Source organism: Gymnoscopelus braueri, assembly GCF_963280865.1.
Source record: "Gymnoscopelus braueri genome assembly, chromosome: 13".
Lineage (NCBI taxonomy): Eukaryota > Metazoa > Chordata > Actinopteri > Myctophiformes > Myctophidae > Gymnoscopelus > Gymnoscopelus braueri.
The window spans coordinates 31,751,373-31,771,372 of NC_137615.1; the positions used below are offsets into that span (position 1 = coordinate 31,751,373).

A 20,000-nucleotide genomic window follows, 5' to 3' on the forward strand; every position below is an offset into this window, starting at 1 on the left:
CCTCCTGGTGGCGCAATAATAGGGCATTGTTAAAAGGTTGGCATTTGTTCCTCAATGTAGTGCAAATGTGCGCGTTAAAAATGTGCGACATTTTGTTCAAAACGGGCCACTCCTGCAAACTTTAATGTCAATATCAAAAAATGTGTATTACATAAGTCGGCCTCCTGGTGGCACTATAAAAGGCAGATGTGAAAAATGCAGGACAAAGGTTTTTCGTTGGCCTTTCGGGAGTGTGCATACAAAGTTTTACACAGATCACTGCAGTTACTGTATACTGTAGGTAATAACACGAATTGGCCTGTAATAGCGCCACCATGAGGCTGATTTGAAAAATGTCAAGTGGCTTTTCTTCCTCTGCCTAGTGGGAATGTGCCAACCAAAAATTTGAAAGACCCGTTTTGTTTAATGACAATAGAGATACTGTGTACCGATGTGCGTGATGTTTGGACAAAATCTGTAGGAGTACCGTCAAATTTTTTTTTGCAAAAATCGGCCTCCTGGTGGCGCTATAACAGTCCCATGTGAAAAAGTTGGGGCAGAGGTTCAGCTCTGGCATCCAGGGAGTGTGTGCACAGTTTCGCTGCGATCAAGCCAACGGTGCCAGAGTTTAGCTGTCCATAGACGGACGGACGGACGGACGGACGGACGGACGGGGTGCAAAACATAGTCTCGCCACGGGGGCGGGGCTCATCAATAGTTTTTATAAGAACATCAGAACTATGGTCAGTAGGAGAGATTGGACACAAAAGTAACACTTTTTGTATTTGCCTTCATAATTCACAGACTCCTTGAAATATTCTAGTCATCTTCTGCTATAAGAAACATATGTATGTGCCCTAATTCATAATACAATTTTTAAGCTTTCACTAATAAGGACAAGACTAAAATATTAATTTGAATGCAATGAGTCACAGTGTTACAATTGCCCCCGTGACGGGGGCAGTTGTAACAGTGGTTAGGGGCAATTGTAACACTGTAAAAATAAGTCATATTAACATACTTTATCTCAAATAAAAGCACATCACTAAGTAATATGTATTTTTTATAATTTAACATTTTTACTTACGAATGTTTTATATACATAATTACAATTATTTTGTATTTTTATTCAAATTATTTTATTTTTCAATTTTGTTTTTTCAAATGTCTATTTTTTATTTAAATGTATTTTTACTTTGAAATGTAGTGACATTTAGTGAAATATGTTCATTTACTAACATAAAAGTATGTAATCCCAGACAAAAAATCTGCTTGCATTGAAAACACATTGTTACAATTGACCCCGGTCACTTTGTTACAATTGCCCCTGATGGGGCAACCATGATAAAATCCCATATTCTAGCTAGAAACACCTATACTAGCATAGGCTGCTGACGTTAATTTGTGACCAATAACATAGAGATACAATTAATCTAAATGTAAATTAGCTGACATCTTATCTGTAGACAGCAGAAGGAAAATACTATACACTCAAAAAAGAAGTCTCACCCCTCTAGCTTATTTCTAATTAGAATTATTGAGTGTGTTACTTTTGCCCCCTGTTACTTTTGTCCCCGGTCTCCCTAGTCCCTACATAATAGAGTGATTATTAGACTCTTCAAGGGATCCAGACAGTCATAATACAGATCTTGTTCTTATGCAATATGTCATGTTTCATTATGTATTCACAGAACAGTCAGCTAGGGTTCAGTCCCTGCCTGGGCAGGCCTATTCTGAGTGTAAGCTTCGATCTTAGCTATGGTCTAATAGCAAAACACAAGACATCTAATCCCAACCCTTCCCGGCCGGGGGACGCACAGAAGGGCAATCATAACAATGAATGATTTTGATTTCAATTGGGTAAAGGCCAATTTTTCCTATATATATATTTTTTGAATCTTTTTGAGTTTTTAAAGTATTTTTCTGGGAAGGTGAATCCAACTCCTCTGTTCATTGCACTGACAAGTTTATATATTTGTAGGCCAAATTGAACATGTGTGTGCTGTTTTTTAGTTCAAGGTTTCTTTATTATGACATCAAAGCAAAACAAGTTGTATGTTTCCCCCAAAAAATCAGTGAAACTGAGGCACTGTCTCTTTCCTTTTTTTTCATCTTCTCCATTCATTGCACTGACCCAAGTTTATATATTTGTAGGCCAAAGTCATTTTGTAATGTTCAAGGTTTCTTTATTACATCTTGTGCACATGAGAGTAAATATTTTGATATAGATATATATATATATATATATATATATATATATATATATATATATATATATATATATATATATATATATATATATATATATATATATACACACACACACTAGGGGTGGGACGATATATAGATATCGCGATAAATAATCGATATACTAACGAAAAAAAACGATATTTAAAAAAATATATAAAAACCTTTTTTTATTTTTTTTTGTGATACGTTGTTTTTCCTACTCTGTATTTGTGTAATGATGATTTTGAACTGTTGGTGCTATTTTATGTGTTTATGAATTGAATACAAGGACTATCGTGATATATCGTTGGTGAAATTTCATGCAATATATCGTGATATCGCAATATATCGATATTTTCAGTTATCGTGATAATTTCGTTGGTGAAATTTCTTGCAATATATATCGAATATCGTGATATCGCAATATATCGAATATCGAGATATATATTGTTATCGTGGGCCTAATATCGTGATATATATCATATCGTGAGGTACCCATATCGTCCCACCCCTAATATACACACACACCGTATATCTAGGTGTGCCCTGGGATCTTTTGGCTATGCCAGGTGTGCCTTGGCACCAAAAAGGTTGATAAACCACTTGTTTGACTTTAACAAGTGGACCATATAATTCAGGGAGGTCAATGTCACTCAAGCTGATGATACTGCGTCAAACTCTAAGGTGTGAAGGCATCATGGCACATAGCCCCCAGTCGAACCTACAGAAGTAGGCCTACATATAAAAAATATATTAATAACACAAGAACAATATGTATCCTTATTTTCCCATCACAATTAGGCTACTTGTTAATAGTATTTCAATAAGTAAAATTGACAGAGGGGACAATTAATCAATAATAAAAACACCTGTATTATAGTAGCCTATGCGTATTATAAAGTGGGCAATAGCTGCATTAAATCAGAGAATGAGCAATTATGCAGCTTTTTAAATACATGTATCACACACTGACCCCCAAAATTCCAACGTCCAAAATTTGCAGGCCCTGGGTAGAGCCCAGACCTGCGCTCAGAGGAGAGCACTTTTCTAGTTAATTTCTCATTTGTTGATCACTGGTAGGGAGAGAATTGGTTTGGCGGACATCATGAGGCTCGCGTCACCATAAATCAGAGGTACTGTACAGTAGCAGCTCAGCTTTTACATCACCCGAAACCACATGTAGGCCTACTTGTCAATCAAGTTAACCTGGCACCACTGTGTCAGGTTATCGACTTCTCTAGGCTTCCGAGAAGCCTAGAGAAGTCGTCTGTATTGTAGGCCAGAGGGGCCTATTGTTGGAAGCCCGTCCTCACCACCTAGGTGTCAACCGAACAGGAAATCCAGGATCCAGTTGCACAGGCTGGAGTTGAGTCAAACAGCTGGCTGGACGCTGTGTTCTCAAGAAAACAGACATCAAGTCCAATGCAGACAGAATACGTTCTGATAGTTTGTGTTTTCAAACATGCACTCTACTGTACTATTAACTTTTTAACGTCAAGGTCATAAATATGTATTTGGCCGCAGACTCTCATCTGAAAATATTTTGTGCCAGTTTTGTGCGAGGTGAAATAGTAGATTACAAGCTCACAACGCTTCACATCAATACGCGTTGAGCTTGTAGATCGGCTATTTTCAAATAGGATCTAGTGGTTTTGATACTATATTAACTCATTTAGCTGGGGGACCTGCTGGAACCACCTCAAGGACCCCTGAGGTCCCCGAACCAAGTGAGACTTAATGCAGTCATGAAATATAATAGACTGTGGACTGAGTGAGCCATTATGTTGGTATTTCTGGTTATTGTAGGGAGCAAAGCAACAAGCTTCTTGTTACAAGCTTGCTTCTGGCCAGAGGCTCCCTTCTCCTATCTCTAGGCGACCTCAATGATCAAATAATGACATCCAAAGACTGTAGGATATAAGTAGCTTTAATTTATACAGGCCATTATCACCATTTCTAAAAGGCAGATTCTACAAAGTCCACGATTTACATTTAAATAAACATTAAAATCCAAACGATTGACAGCGACAGTAATAACAAGAGGTTTCTTGTGGAGTGTAAAAACAGTAAACAGAGATATTAGATGACTTAAACAGGCATTAACCTACAGTACCCAGAGAATCATCAAAAATGTTTAAGCATCACATGTAAAAGAAAACGGCTATAGTACCAGTTTAGGCTCAATAAGAAATACAAAAATATCCAAAACATACATAAAAGTCAACATCTTCATTTCAACCTATAGCTCTAAAAACAAGGCACAATTCTGAAGCTGCTAATGAATGTTAGTTGCAAAGGCTCCAATCCCAAAAGGATGAATTCATGAGACCTTTTGTTTTATCTGGCTGACATTCTGTAATTAGCTCCTTAGTTTTTGTCTTCTTACATTAAAAAGATAGAGATGTAGGACAATAGGAATGCTTAAATACATTCAGATGGTTTTTATGTATGCTTGCGAGGAATAGGAACCCACATCAAAGAAAAGAACAGAAATCTAGATGGCAATCTCCAAATTGAATTTACTATAGCTTCTAACAGCTCCATCAATAAACTCAAATGGTGTACTGTACACTCAATATAGCTCCATTTGGATTAATTTAATTACCAACGTTTCGACAAGTGGTCTTTATCAGGGAAAGTGTAAACATTTGCATTGATTTTTAAAGAGCATTGTGCTACATGTGTGTGGTGTGGCTATTCGAGTCACATGCTCAGATGATGTGTGCGTCAAGTTTAATCTATTCCCAGTTTAAAAATTATATAAACATGTGACCTGAAAGCTCAAATAACCTGGTGAAGACAGCTTGTTAAAACATTGGCAATTTAAATAATCAAATGGAGCTACATTGAGTGTGCAGTATCTTTTTCTCTATTTGAGTAGTGCTGCCAGTACTCTTGCTGATATATTTGATGGCCTCACATCTGACATGCTGTTGCAATGCGATTCAAATCTAATGTATTTAAATGAAAATGAAGGTTGTAACAAACAACAAAATCTAACTAGACAACAGTTTAGGAAATAAGCTGTTGAAGTGTTGTGTTAAACCTGAGTTATAGATAGTAGCCACTATGAGATTTGAGGTGATCAAGATTCTAAACTCTTATGATAATCTCTAAAAATAGAGATACAATACAATTTGGTCACATGTGAACAGGGATGTAGTGGAGAGTAAAAGCCAACTGAATTTAATGAAGCAATAGCAGAAATAGCAATTTAGCAGCAGCTGTCAAAAAGCTTTTGTTTGCGGCTACCCTATGTAGCCAAAGCGTATAACTGAGCGAGCCATGAAAATTAGGCAAGTAACTTCAAAGTTTACGCAACATTCCACCATGATTTCTTGGCAACGGAGTGGGATAGTATAACAATGTTAAGCAGAATTTATTACGATGAATATTCATTCACAGATGTGACTTTTAAATCCTGTGTGGTCCTTCAACTTGTATTTTGCACCACTACATCACTGCTCACAAGAACATGGTCTGATGTCACCAACAACAGCAGCTAAAAGACCAAGAGTAGCACATTCTTTTTACAACAAAGGAAAAAAACACTTCAAGAGCAAGAAAAAATATATAATTTGGTTCCATATGGAATTCCATTGAAGGAAATCATACTGCAATGAACACTAGACATTTTTAAACATCAGTTCAAGAAGTGCAGTGTCAAGTGGAAAACAAAACTGTCCGTCTCAGACCAAGACTGGCAGTTTTTGAAAAGATTTCACTCACTCCTTTATACTTGGTTTAAAATAGTGTCGTGATAAAGTTTCTCATCATTTTGAAGATTCCATCAGCCATGAACCTCTGCCAACAATAGCTCAAAGAAAAATGACAAATTTCTCCACTGTGAAAAGTCAGACAACTTGTAAAAATAAACTTTAACAAAGCATTACACTACTATATCTGGCAATACATGTCCAGTAGCTTAATTGACCATATCCTTGAGATGTTCTGGGTTTATAAGAACTTCTAGAAACAATGCATCATCTTCTTAGGTCAAATAAAACACAACCACATACCAGAAGAATCAAGTGCAATCTCAAAATGATCTAATACATCTGAACTCTCATTAGGCCAATTATCTGAGCTGATAAAAAAAAAAAAAAGTAAAACAGATAATTGATCTTCTCCTTTGGTTCTTCCATCTATCCTTCCGGTTGGGTTTCATGAATAAATCTCTCCAGTGTTATACTGCAAGTGGTCAGTCTCCAAACCCAGGTGAATTTATTACTTGAAAACTGTATCTTGCAAACTGCTTGAACTAGGATTGATTTGTTTTGCAAAAATGCCACAATAATTCCAAAACGTGAAAAAAATTCATAAACTCTGGGTTGCTTTTGAGCATGTACCCTGAAATGAATCTTCGGTAATACTTTATAAATATTTAATATATAATTTACAAACTGTTAAATAATGAGTTATTAATGACTTGCTAAATAGCTTTAATATGTATAAGGCACATTAACAAGTAATCAATAACACACTAACAGTTTGTGAATGATCTGTATATCAACTATAGAATAAATATGCCTTTTTGATAAAGTATTACTGAATCATCACCAAAAGGGAAAAAACATAAACTCACCAAGAGGTGGAATTCACCCAATGTCCTGATAACATCAGTAAACCCAAACAACAAACAAAACAGCTCCCAACTCTTTCCCTTTTCACCATCATTGAGATTTATCTCCCCCTCTCTTCCCTTGGCTCTCTTCAAAGCCTCTGGAGGGATTACTTAAAAAATAAATCATACATATATATATAACAAATGTAGACTGAACATAAATACGTTCTGAATGGCGTGGGGGGAGTAGTGTGGAATAATAAAGGAGAACTTTTAAAACCTTTACGCAATTAAGACATCCGTTGTGTAAAAAGGGATCTGAAACTCAACATTCTGAAGCAGCTGTGAATATTTTGAACGCTCCTCTGTAGACATACTTGCTTGCTTGGAGGTCTGGGATTGTGGTCTGAGAGGCTGCCCAGTTATTTATAAAAATACCAACAATTATTATTGTTCTATAGGCAAACCATTTTTATCAAGGTTTTGTCTCTGGAGGTGTGAAGGTCCCATCCGTGTTCAGAGGATCTTCTTAGACTGACCTGGGCCTCTGGAGGACGAGGTGGTTTTGGCTGCAGAGTTAAGGAGTGCCAGGATGTCCTGGAGAGCACGGCTGACCTGGGCCCCAAACCTGTGAGAGTCCTGAGGGAAAGGGAGTATTTGTGTCAACTTTCAATTATTAGCTCCTTTTCATGTTTCTGTGAAAGGACATTTATTTAATGTATTTTTCTATTTTTTCAGCAGTTGTCACCATTTCTATTGTATTGTAAAAAAGGAGAGATGGAGGAGTTGAGGGAGAGGAGGTGATGGAGAAAAGGGGGTGAGGGAGTGAAAGAAGAGGATGAGAAGAGGAGGGGTGAGGCTGAGAAGGTGGTGATCGAGAAATAAAGGAGGTGGGGAGGAAGGAAAGGGCAGTGTGATGGGGGAAAGACAGGGAGAGAGAGAAAAAAAGAGGGGAGAGTAGGGGGGGACAATGAAAGAGGAGATATGAAAAAGAGTATGAAAGTGAGAGATTTTTTTTTATCAGAACAGAAAAAAATTATGCAATAGGATTAAGTACAGTTCAGTAGCATTTTTCAAAAGGGGAAGTGAAATCAAGGAAACAGACACATTCTTGTTGTTGGCCCAGTCAACTTGAGAATGGCTGGGCAGAAGTTCAGGAAACTGATACTAAAATACCGTGGTTCAAATGCCGCCGAGCCGACAAATATGTCTGAGTCATAGTGTTGGGGGCTTTGTCAGAGTACCCACGGACTGACAGATATCTGTATCTGTCAGTCCGTGTCCACTTAATGCCCATATATGGAGATCCCTGATGTCATCAGTATATGCCCATATATTGGAATGCCCATACATGCGCATATTGGTTAGATCGACGGTTCTGGACAAGTGGATATCCAAACTACTCGACGGCAGGCAACGCACTCCCTTGGGAGTTTGAAGTCGTCCCATATATGCACATGACCATATATGGGCATAGCGGTCCTTGTCCCTTTTAAGCGCATATATAGAGATTGCCCATGTATGGGCATGCCCCATTTTGTGCCCATATATGGAGCTGACTAATTTGTTTGCGGCTGATGCCATGACGCCACATTGAGGTTAGACAACACACTCCATATTTGGGCGTAGCTACATTGGGAACTCCTTATATGGTTATGGCTATGTCAGAGTGACTAGCCACTTTTAATATAGGATTAGAAATAAAATGGATGTAGTGATGGCCGTCACTTGTGGATCTCCACCCATTTTGTCTTGTAAAACATAAAACAAATTGAAATAAAAACTGTCTCTGGGCGTATGCACACTTTCTACAATATTTGCCAGACCAACACTGCATTGTTCTACTGAGGTAAGAAAAGAAAAATAAATGATGCTGGGATCCAGGACACACTGGAACATTATCTGATAGATTATACCTCAGATCTGTATGATCACTGAAGCAAAATCCGTCCTTTGGATTAACATATCATATCCACTGTCCTACACAGGGACTGGACATAGATTTCATCCAGTTTGTTAAGACTTGCAGGCTATTCGTGTGACATTCATGATCAACCGGTTTCATAATTGCCATTTAGAGATTAATAACTGGAGGTGCGTCTGTGGTCTCCTACTACATTACTACAGGTATGATAGGCTATTGGAATCAATTCAAGCCAAATTGGTGACACACTGGCAGAAACAGAGTGATTTGATACTTACTGTCTCAGTACAGGAGTGTTTTGATGACACATGGAAGTTGATCATGTCCTCTCCCACAATAATGTAGGACACTCCATAACCATCGTCAGCCACCTGATAGGAACACAAAAGACAGAAGACTATAGTGGAATACAGAATACAATACAAACGGATCAATATATAAAACAATACTCATTGTATATGAAAATGTGTGTTCAAATACAGATTAAAGGAAAGCAATTTGACGTCTAGAATTTCAATTTATTTCTGCTGTACAAAACATTCAGTGAACTGTGATTCACAAATCTAAGTACAGATCATACTGAGTGACATTTGACCAGGACACCAATTCCATACCTAGGCTCTCTAGTTAATTAATCGAATTATCATCCATTTTATTTATAATCTTATCAATAATCTATTTAGTCTTATCTATTTGTGTTTTTAGTTTATTCATCACTGTAGTCATGCTTTGATTGTTTTTAATTACTGTAATATCCATGTATTTCAAGGTTACTGACTTAATTGGGTAACAGTTAAATCTTGAACAACGAAATGTAAAACACAGCTTACAGGTCCAAATCCGCCGCCCAGCGAAATGAACTCTGGGTTGTTCTTCAGGTCAAAGAGTTCCATTTGCTGAACGGGAGTCTGACTGGTGGAGAGTCGCCATGGTTCTGACAGGACCTGGGGAGAGAGAGAGAGACGCAGAGAACCAATTCTGAGTTATATTCTACCTGAACAAGTCATCTGTTTGAGAGAGAGAGAGTGAGAGTGAGTGAGAGAGAACACGCACATATGATCCTATAGAAATTGGCTTAATGGAGGACCTGCCGGCCGGCCAGCGTTCGGACCTCTGACGCCACGCTCATGTCACCATGACTCAGCCATAACCATATAAGGAGTTTCCAATGTAGCAACGCCCAAATATGCGGTGTGTTGTCTAACCTAAAATGTGTCGTCCCGGCATCAGGCGCAAAAACAAAATCAGTCAGCTCCATATATGGGCATATACTGATGACATCAAAGATCTCCATATATGGGCATAAAAGGGACAAGGGGACTGACAGATACAGAGATCTCCATATGTGGGCATATCAGCATGCCCATTTCGATTAATCGAATAATCGAGAGGCACAGTTAATTTCATTATTTGTTTTAAAATGTATATCAACGAATCAAAGCAAACATGATTGAATAAATCAATTAGTCTTATTAACACATCCACCGCCAGAGGTTAATCTCATAATGTACTCACCAGTGCCAAGGTGTTTTTGTTGTTTTTTTGTTTTTTTCATGTCGCCATAGATCTTGTTAAAATCCTTAAGATTGAGCCGTGAACGGTCTGTTTACATCCGCGAGATCTCCCTGTATCTCCCAGTGAAGACCGCATGTCAAACGGACTTCCATGACTGTAGTTAGAGCGGATTACGTTAAACAGTGAAATGCGAGGAGAAAAAACTACAGGAAGAGAATTGAGTTTCAGTTTCGTCTGTAGAATGGGAGCGGGCGTGATCGTCGAAACCGGATCCCAAATAATTCTATTTCCTGTCATCAAACCGGAAACGGAAGTGGATCAAAAAAATTCCGAAAGTGCACCCGGACCGCGCATGCGCGAAAAGACCGCAGCCCGTAGGACTACGGGCTCGGCGCTTAACCGTTGGATTTAACGGCCCGTAGAACTACGGGCCCGGCGGTAAAGGTGTTAACTGTTGTGGCCCTACTGGAATTGGACAATTTATGCTGTATTTAAAATATCTGAACAAGTACTAAAGCCTAGAAATAATTACTAATAAATCGGAGAAACAAACGTCCTCCATATGTTTAATAAGCTGAAGTGACGAGGAACTAAAAAGTTTAATTCCTCCAGAAGCCCTCGAAAGACAGTCAATGTTAAACTAAACAATGATTTTCTTTGTTTATTGTTTTTGTTTTCCACAACTGATTTGTTTTTAATTGAAATCGGTTAGGTTTTATTATCGATTAAATTAATTACATTAAATTGTATAACTGCTGCAGCCCGACACAAGCTCATCCAACCGAGGGCACGCTTGTGTTACCCTGCCTGAGGCTGCATCCCTACACTGTTGGACAATGCCAATGGGTATGATTATATCATTTAGTTCATAGGACAGTTTATCATGGACTATAACAACCCTGAGTAGACGACTTTGTACAATTCATGTATCCTCCTAAAGATCTAGGTGTTGGTAAATGAGCAAAGAATCTTTTAAAATATGTGTTGGGAGCGTAATAGAACGGTGATTCTCAAACCCAGCAGCAGCTCATACAGACATAAGTGTCACTTATAAAGGGGACCTCGGTGCCTCGCACAAAGCGGTCCGGGTGAGAACCATATCTGAACGTTACAACATACTGTACACACCTTTTCCACAAGAGGGTAATTTTTTTATTCCAAAATTGCATAAAGACTCATGGCACCCTTTAAATACCGAAGTATACACAGTATCACAAATAGAGGCATAAACCCTTATTTTCGTCTTTTAATACAACTCATTGCACTGGCAAGTGTAACACATTGAACTTTATAGAAGCACTCTTCTTCTGATTAAAAAAGGCCCAATTACATAAACAGGTGAAGCAATAATTTTTCATTAAGCCCATCCACCAAGCCTCTCTCTGTAACAGAAATCTATCTCGATCCCCACATATTTTTAACAGCTGTACTGCCTCTAATATACCCTGGAATCTTAAAGAGCATACTTCATGTCCGACCACATTAAAATGTCTAGCCACATCGACTAAAACACAGGAAGTTGCCCGTAGGCAAATCGGACATGAAATGTTGCAGTGGAACTTAACAGTCTGCTCTCACTTAGGAGTCTCTTACATTTTTGCCACATTTGTGCGCAAAAATGGGGGGCTCCTTGAACGTTGGACGTTGTCTCGTTCACACTCTCTGGGTTGACCGGTATCTTTTTTGGCAGACCTGCTGAAAAAGATACCGGCAGAAAGAGGCTCCGAATACTGTAAATGGACTACAAACTAAACAAGTTTAGGAACTTGCATAGACATGTTTTTTTATATGCTGTTTAATGACTGTAATTGACACTCTTCATGTCAATTAAATGAAGAGTGTAATCCATGTCTATAAAACACAGATGTGTTTTATAGACATTATGCCCTTGTGGATTGAGTTGAGCTTTTTTTGAGTTTCTATCAGTATGTTATCGCATTAAATGCTAGGTATGAGGCTGCTTACTTGTAGCATATCCTTGCTCTCTTAGCTTGTGAAAAGTTGTGCATTTAAATATATATTTTTGAAGCGAACATTTGTAAAATATTTTGTTGACCCCCAGAAGCAAAGATTTGAGTTACAAATGTTCGCTTTAAAAAAAAACAGATATTCAAAGATTTTCACGATTTTTCAAAAATAGCAGATCTACAAGCTTATGGTGCGGCACTCGGTGCCACGCTATGAGCTTGTATATCTGCTATTTTTGAGTAGCCAAAGAAATCCAAAATGACAGAGACGCGTCCCCGGATTGAATGGGTTAACACTGAAATCGATTTACCACTTAGCCGGTTGTTTGGGAAATGTTCATGGCACTTCTTCTGACCATGCATTTTGTCTCTCTGGACATGATCGGGTGCCAAATGCTCAAAGTAAAGACCACCAATGGCCACACAATCTCACCTCTTTGAGGAAGGGCGAGTCCACCCCTAGGTATTTTGACACCACGTACAGACAGAACAGGTGTCTGTCAATCCCGTCTCCAGTCATGGCCAATCGGTAGAGGTTCTGGTGTTTCTCCGCCGCTTGTCGGAATAGCTGCCCGCAACGCTCCGCCCCCTGTTACACCAAAACAAACTGTCTTGAGTGCATCACAGAGAGCCTCATTTGTATGTATGCAAACGAAAACCTACAGGTCTAGAATCTAGGAGATATTTGCGTTTGAACGTGTTAGCAATATCAGCACACACGCACCTGAAGCAAGTTAAGTATGAGCTCTGATAATATGATTTTGTAATACTTTATATCAATTGTATTATATATTTATATCCAGTATGTATTCCTATGAGACCATAGAAGATAGAACTGAATGCTCTCTCTGTGCAGCCAGAGCACACACACATTATCATAGGATCGCAGGCACACCTAATAATATCCAGATGTGGTCACAAGCCATTTTCACATACCGTGTTGGCCTTTCACACATGTGGCACTCAACAGGAGAATGTTGAGTGCCACATTAACACATTGAGTGCCAGTTTTTTTTTTAAACAGGGTACAGTCATTTTCACATACCGTGTTGGCCTTTCACACATGTGGCACTCAACAGGAGAATGTTGAGTGCCACATTAACACATTGAGTGCCAGTTTTTTTTTAAAAACAGGGTACAGTCAGTGCCTGGATTTTTAACAATTTTTGAACCTTTTTCAAGTAGTCACAAAATATTTTCAGTGATCACCGTCCTCACGGTGATCCCCTCATTACACATACAGGGGTCTCGTACAATCGGGGGATTTTTTTTAAAAACATTAGGTAATCCGTTCCATAGTTGCAGCCAGTTGAAAATAGTCGAAAATAGTCAAAAATACATAATAAAAAAAAAAAGTACACAGGAGCCGAGATACAGGCTTTTGAAGTCTTAAGTTAACCAGGAAGTGGATTGGAGTCTAAATCTTCGAAAAATGATATCTCCTGGTGCTGTGAAGGAAATATATATATATATATATATTTTTTTTTTGTTGTAAAGATCAAACCATTATTATTATACAGATCATCTTTCTTACCGTTGCTGTGCTTAATTGGCCTTGTGGCTTGTTCTGGCTTACACTTTTATGAGCTTGGATTCATGTAGCTTAAACAAACAAGTTGCAACGAGTGGAGGTACAGTATGGGGTTTAATTGGTTTCAGCTGCATGAGGCCTGAAATGGGGGTCTGTGGTCTAATACAAATCAATCTGAGGGTCCTTGAAATTAAAAAGGTTGAGAATCACTGCTATAGAACCTATATGGGGGTCCCTGGCATATATTTTCAGATGGGGGGGTCCGTGGGCAAATAAGAATGAAGTTGGGGGTGACATGAAAAGGTTTGAGAACCAGTATTCTACAATGCACAGAAATGCTAAGGCTATGTTGAGACTGGCAGCCCAAATCAGATTTTTGGTCTAGAATCTAGACCAAAAATCTGATTTCAATCTGTCTAGACAGATTCTGAACAAAAGAAAACATGAGGTGAAAAAAAGGAGGGAAAAAAAGAAAAACACACACACACACACACACACACACACACACACACACACACACACACACACACACACACACACACACACACACACACACACACACACACAGCAACAACTAATGAGACACAGAGGTGGCTCCCGGATTGAAAGGTATAACAATGTATGGGTTACAACAGGTCTAAATGGGTTAAGCTCTATTTTGCACGCCGGTGTTGCACAGTGAAAATAGCCGATCTACAAGCTCACAACGCGTCGCACTATGACGTGTTGTGAGCTTGTAAATGCAATATTTAAAAAATAGCCTATAATCTTTGCCTAAAATGACATGGCAAAAATAGGGAGGCCAGGTTGAAACAAGTAGTTCTGGACTGGTCATTTACCTCTCCAGCCTCCATAGCCTTGACGAAGGCACAACTCTCGTTGGAACAAGAGCGGACAGTCTCAGTGCGACCTTCTCTAAACAGACGGGTCATAGAGGCCTCGTAGGTCAGACAGAAACCACAGCGATCCTGGAAGAGAGGAGAGAAGGGGAGCGGAGGAAGATGAGTAGAGGAAGAGAACAGCGGAAGAGGGGGAGAAGAGGAGAGTGGAGGAAGAGGGAAAGAGAAGGAGATAAGAGAAAGAAAGACATGAGGAGAGGCAAAGAAGAGAGGAATAGGCGAAGATAGAGGAAAAGTTAGAGAAGATGGAGGAGAGAGGAGTGGATGGAGGAGAGAAGATAATTAAATAGAGGAAAAGTTAGAGAAGATGGAGGAGAGAGGAGTGGATGGAGGAGAGAAGATAACACACATTTTTAATAGGTGTTTTTAATGTGTTTATTAAATAAATAAGTCACGCAAGGCCAAGGTTTAGCGTCGAACGCCCAATATGCGGAGTGACCATCTTTGCAGTTCTAAAATCTACGGTAAACCACGGCCTTGCATGGCTTATTGCTTTTCTAAAATGGCTACTAAATATGGCAACATGAAAATCATAGACATATCTCAAATAAAAGAGTTTTTCACAACAAGAATAATTACTACAAGAAAGTAGTCCCTGTGACTGCATTTACAAACAAGGAGGTTGCTGTGCAAATGCATGGAAGGTACTGAACGCTACATGTCACGGTAGCTGCCTTGTTTTTAAGTGTTTTGTAAAACGTTGCATATACGCAGGACGAACACATTACCTCGCCTAGGAAAAACTAAATCGTGAACTGTAATCCATCCATGGGGTGAATATTGTTAACAAGACATTGGTGCAGTGATACTGATGCATGTGGTCCTAGGCGTGTGTTTGTTGAGTGTTTGAGAACGGGACGCAGCCAATAAGAATCAAGGACTGCATCTATCCTTTTTAGAATTACATTTACACCACAGTCCTGGATGAGGAGGGGGAGGAGAAACAGAAGAGGTAAAAGAAGAGATGAGCCAGAAGGCAAAGCTCTCAATCTACCGGTCTTCGTTCCTACTCTTACCTATGGGCATGAAATGTGGTTCATGACCGAAAGAACACAATCGCGTATACAAGCGGGGAGGACCAGGTGGGGCATTATATCTCCACGTTGGCCAGGGAACGCCTCAGGATGCCCCATTCAGAGCTGGTGAACAGGGCCAGGGAATGGGGAGTTTGGGGTTATCTGCACCAGATAGACGCTGATGAAAAACTCTGGCCAGACCAGACAAAAGGGACAGGGTGTCCAACAAGAACATGGTAACTTGTAGTGCTACATACTGTGACATGGTACAATTTAAAGTTTTTTTTTACAGAATTACCGCAGGTTTTTTTTTTTTGCATGGATTTCATTTTGTTGACATATGTCTGTACATGTAGAAATATGTAAAAATGGTTTACATGTAACACATATAACATCATTTAAAAAAATGGAACCAAAGCGATTTAGAAAAACTGTAAAGCTGCAGGTTTATCTGTGTAAAACCATTGGGACCTGTGCGTGTATAACCATTTGGACGTGTGTGTGTGTGTGTGTGTGTGTGTGTGTGTGTGTGTGTGTGTGTGTGTGTGTGTGTGTGTCTCACTCTGTAGTAGGCCAGCTGCAGACTGAGTTGTATAAAGGCATCAGGACTGATACGCAGCTTCTTGATGCGTCCCTTGCCAAACTCCCTGAACGGGAAAACATGACAGTCTACATCATCTGCCAACAACTGGGCAACAGCCAGAGAACTGGCTACCTGGACCTGGACCTGAGATGAGAGAGAGAGAGCACAGGAGAGAAGAAAGTGAAAAAAAAAGGAAGCAAAGAGAATATCAAAAGATAAAGTCAAGTTGCTTTGGAAACCAAAGGCCTATTTGACTTGCCTGTGAACTGATCATATCTGTGTGACCCCTGCTCTACCCCACCTCTATCCTCTCTCATCACAAAAACTACAAATGATGGAGCACACACACACACACACACACACACACACACGCACATGTAAACCTGTGTTGTAACAATGAAGTTGTAACAGAAAATTACACTCTTCAGACAATACAATTTCTTTTAAGCTCGTTAATGTAGGGTGAATGCTTGCAGAAATAACAGCATTCCAAGACTCCCAAGCTGCAGAATGAATGATTGTCTGACCGGTCCGGTCATGGAAAATGACCACTGCATGCTACGTAAGTGTGAGATCAATCAGACAACCAGACAGACAGATAATAATACCTCTAATTATATTTTTTGCAACTCAAAATGCATTTTATATATCTACAATATTTTCAAAATGCATGAGAAATACAGGTAGATATGTCAGCATTAGAACACATGCTTGCATGATACTGGATTTCTGCCATAAATACTCAGACGCCAAACGACTGCTGCGTTAAAGCTACATCTTTCAGACTTATAATAATCAAACTTTGTCACAGATGCAAGAATCATCATGAATCAATTTGGCAACAATAGAAAGAATGGTATTGAGTGGGGTGAGACGTATTGAGTGGGGTGAGACACAACTGAATTACAAAATGCACAAGTGTCAAGGCATGAAAGAGCAGATAGCCATGACAGTTTCCTCTCTGCTCGGAAACCATACCAGTGCATACGACACCCACCAGCATGACAGTTGACTTACACGGACAATATATGCACTCAAGGTTTCTGATGGAAACAGTCACGCCACCTACATAACACATCTGCTGCAGCTCAGCACAGGAAATGTGCATTGCACAGAAACAAGTGTTCATGACGAGTTACCGCTTGCCCTGATGAAGACCAGCCATGTGGTTGAAAGATGTGTTCTTTTTAGCTATGTAGCCACCGTCATGGAAATGTATGACTGCACGTTACAATTGTACTTGTATCCATGGCCAGCTATATGCAGGCATTTTCATATCAAGGGGAGATCATATATTCTGTTTTTTTACAGAAACAATGTATTTGGTTCTATTTTATGACATGTTTTTCCAATTGTGTCAGAAGAATATTTAACCAATTACCTTTGTCTGCACTGTTGCCTGCACAAATCTGTGATAATCAACTAGAGCTTCACTTGCACTCTCTCTGGGGTGGCCGAAGCCGAGTGGGTAGAGAGTTCGTCTAGTAATCATAAAGGTCACTGGAGCTTAATAACCATCTGAACAGCCATCAGCTGGTGAAGCCCCTCTCTCGTTTTTTGTTACGGCCGCCGTGGAGACAATAAGTATAGCAGTGACAGTGTGGGGTGGTCACGTATCTCCCGTTTGTTTTTGTTAAGGTTGGCTGAATCAGTTGTTTTTAAGCGACCACTGGTGGTTTACTTTGGGCTTTTTAATGCTGATTAAGTAGTTGGCAAGAACCCACACAACCCTTCCAGAGGTATGGCAGTGACACTGTGCAGTCACTTTTTAAGTTTGTTCAGGCCATGCAGTTGCTATTTTTCAGCAGTTGCCAGTGGAGATTTCCAGTGATTTCCAGTAGTAGAACAGAATACTTTTATTGACATATTGGCTTTTATTTAAAAAATAAATCACAACAATGTCACCATTTACAAAACACCAACGTGATGGATTGTACATTAAAAAGCCAAAGCTAGTTTACATTGTTTATATTTCCAGTAGTGAAGTTATCAGAGCCTGCATGGAGCCTCAGGCACGCTATGCATGCATCTTAGCCCAGACCCTGACAATGCTTGGCATTCAGAGAATAGAGACATGCTGTGACCTGCTCTTGAGGTTCTGGCAGCTTCCGTTAGCAAGACCCCACGGTACACGTGCCAAACTCAATGACTTCTTTTTGACACTTTCACGGACTTCTTTTTCAGACATGTTGAACACTTACGGAATAGATAGATAGATAGATATGTGTGTTAGGTGAGATAGATATGTGTGTTAGGTGAGACAGACAGACAGATAGACGAAAGCAAGTTTGTGCATGTTTAAATATTTAGACTACCTCCCCCTTTCTATGGTTTCTATCAGTGTTTACTATTCTAGGGTGTGTCTCTGTGATATGAACGGGAGTGTGAGGGTATTTTACTCTCTTGGAAAGTTTTCTTGGTTGGCCACAGACAAAATAATTATTTATTTTCACTCTCACAAACACACACCCCTTAACATTTGCACACAATGAGGCAGTAACAGTCTGCAACACTCTTCTTATTACTTAGATTATTATCTTCTATTCTATCCATCTGAATACATCCACACTAAACACTTAAAAGCTAACATGTTAAAGTTTGAACCGAGTTTCAAGCTCAAAGTATGTGGAAGGAAGTAGTTCACTTAAGAGTGAAGTAATCAGTGGTTGCATATAGCCATTGGCCTGGCTCAAAAGATGTGAGGTCAGAGGATGGTGGAGACATAACGTGGCTAGTCTTTCAAACCAGACAATCTCTGGGGGGGTTCAACATCTCATTTGCAGCAATATTAATGTGCGCATGCTACACCATCTGGAAAACAATGTAGGGACTGGAAGTGACTGATATGGGGAATGTGAGGGAAATTCCCTGTTACTTTCAATTTCACTCTCACACGTACAGTAGTACAAACACTGCTGACACGCAATACCATCTGATTGATGAAAAGGAACTCAGCCATGAGGGCAGAACACTTGCCAACAAACTATAAGGGACTGCAGGGCTAGGGCTTTCACGACTAGTGATTTTTACTAGTCGACTAATTTGACCCACTGGTCGAGGTTTACCTACAGCATTATGTAATAATAAAGACGCTCTGGGGCACAGCATTTCGCAGCAGCTAGGTTGCCGTGACAACGGATATACAAAAACAAACGCACGTGTTGAGAACTTACACTGCAACAAAGAACAGCATTTCACAATTGCCACAATCCACATCCATTTTAGCTGCTATATAAAGGAATGGAAACTGGACTCACCAAAATGACAATCTGCCATGTCTCTCGTTAAAAACAAAGTACACAATTAATGTTGTCATTTTATCAACTGGCCCCTTGTCATTTTTGTAATGTGGCCCACAGGTTCAGCTATTTGAGTATCCCAAACAGTCTATGCTTAATAGACTAATACAGAGTTGACCAGGGTCCTCTAGAGCTGCTTTTTTTGGGGGGGGCCTGCATGACTCAAAGGTTAGACATTAATGTCTCGCTTTGGGCCTGCTCTTTTTTACCCATGGAGGGTTCCTGCATCGCGCTCACTGATTTACAGTAGCTTAACATGCTGCTGTAAATCATTGAGCATCTTAAGAGCAGAGCCATCAGCGCCAAATATAATGGTATTCCATTTGTTGCAATAGATGGTTAAATCTATGACTTTTCATGATGGTACTATACGATTTGCATGTATGATGACCGTGGGCAGATTGCTGAACTAGTTCAAGCCATCTTGGTATTAGACTCCTGTATGACATTTAAGGCAAATTGGACTGCAAATGACAGCGATAGAGCGATGTCAA

At 39.5% G+C, this 20,000-nt stretch overlaps 1 protein-coding gene across 2 annotated transcripts in view; it reads right to left on the reverse strand.

Moving 5' to 3' along the window:
• Positions 1 to 4,119: 4,119 nt before the first annotated feature.
• cpt1a2b (carnitine palmitoyltransferase 1A2b) overlaps positions 4,120 to 20,000 on the reverse strand; it is a 45,826-nt gene continuing 29,945 nt past the window's right edge. The window contains exons 14-20 of one of the 2 annotated variants that reach the window (XR_013934356.1): positions 16,187 to 16,351; positions 14,549 to 14,677; positions 12,612 to 12,767; positions 9,527 to 9,640; positions 8,975 to 9,067; positions 5,215 to 7,411; positions 4,120 to 5,100 (exon numbers count right to left, since the gene is read on the reverse strand). Coding sequence is in view for 1 of the 2 variants with exons in the window: in XM_080447720.1 (XP_080303846.1) it covers positions 7,289 to 7,411; positions 8,975 to 9,067; positions 9,527 to 9,640; positions 12,612 to 12,767; positions 14,549 to 14,677; positions 16,187 to 16,351 (780 nt within the window). In the remaining variant the exon portion in view is untranslated. Of the gene's footprint in view, positions 7,412 to 8,974; positions 9,068 to 9,526; positions 9,641 to 12,611; positions 12,768 to 14,548; positions 14,678 to 16,186; positions 16,352 to 20,000 lie in introns of both variants that reach the window. The other variant, XM_080447720.1, reaches the window with a different exon arrangement.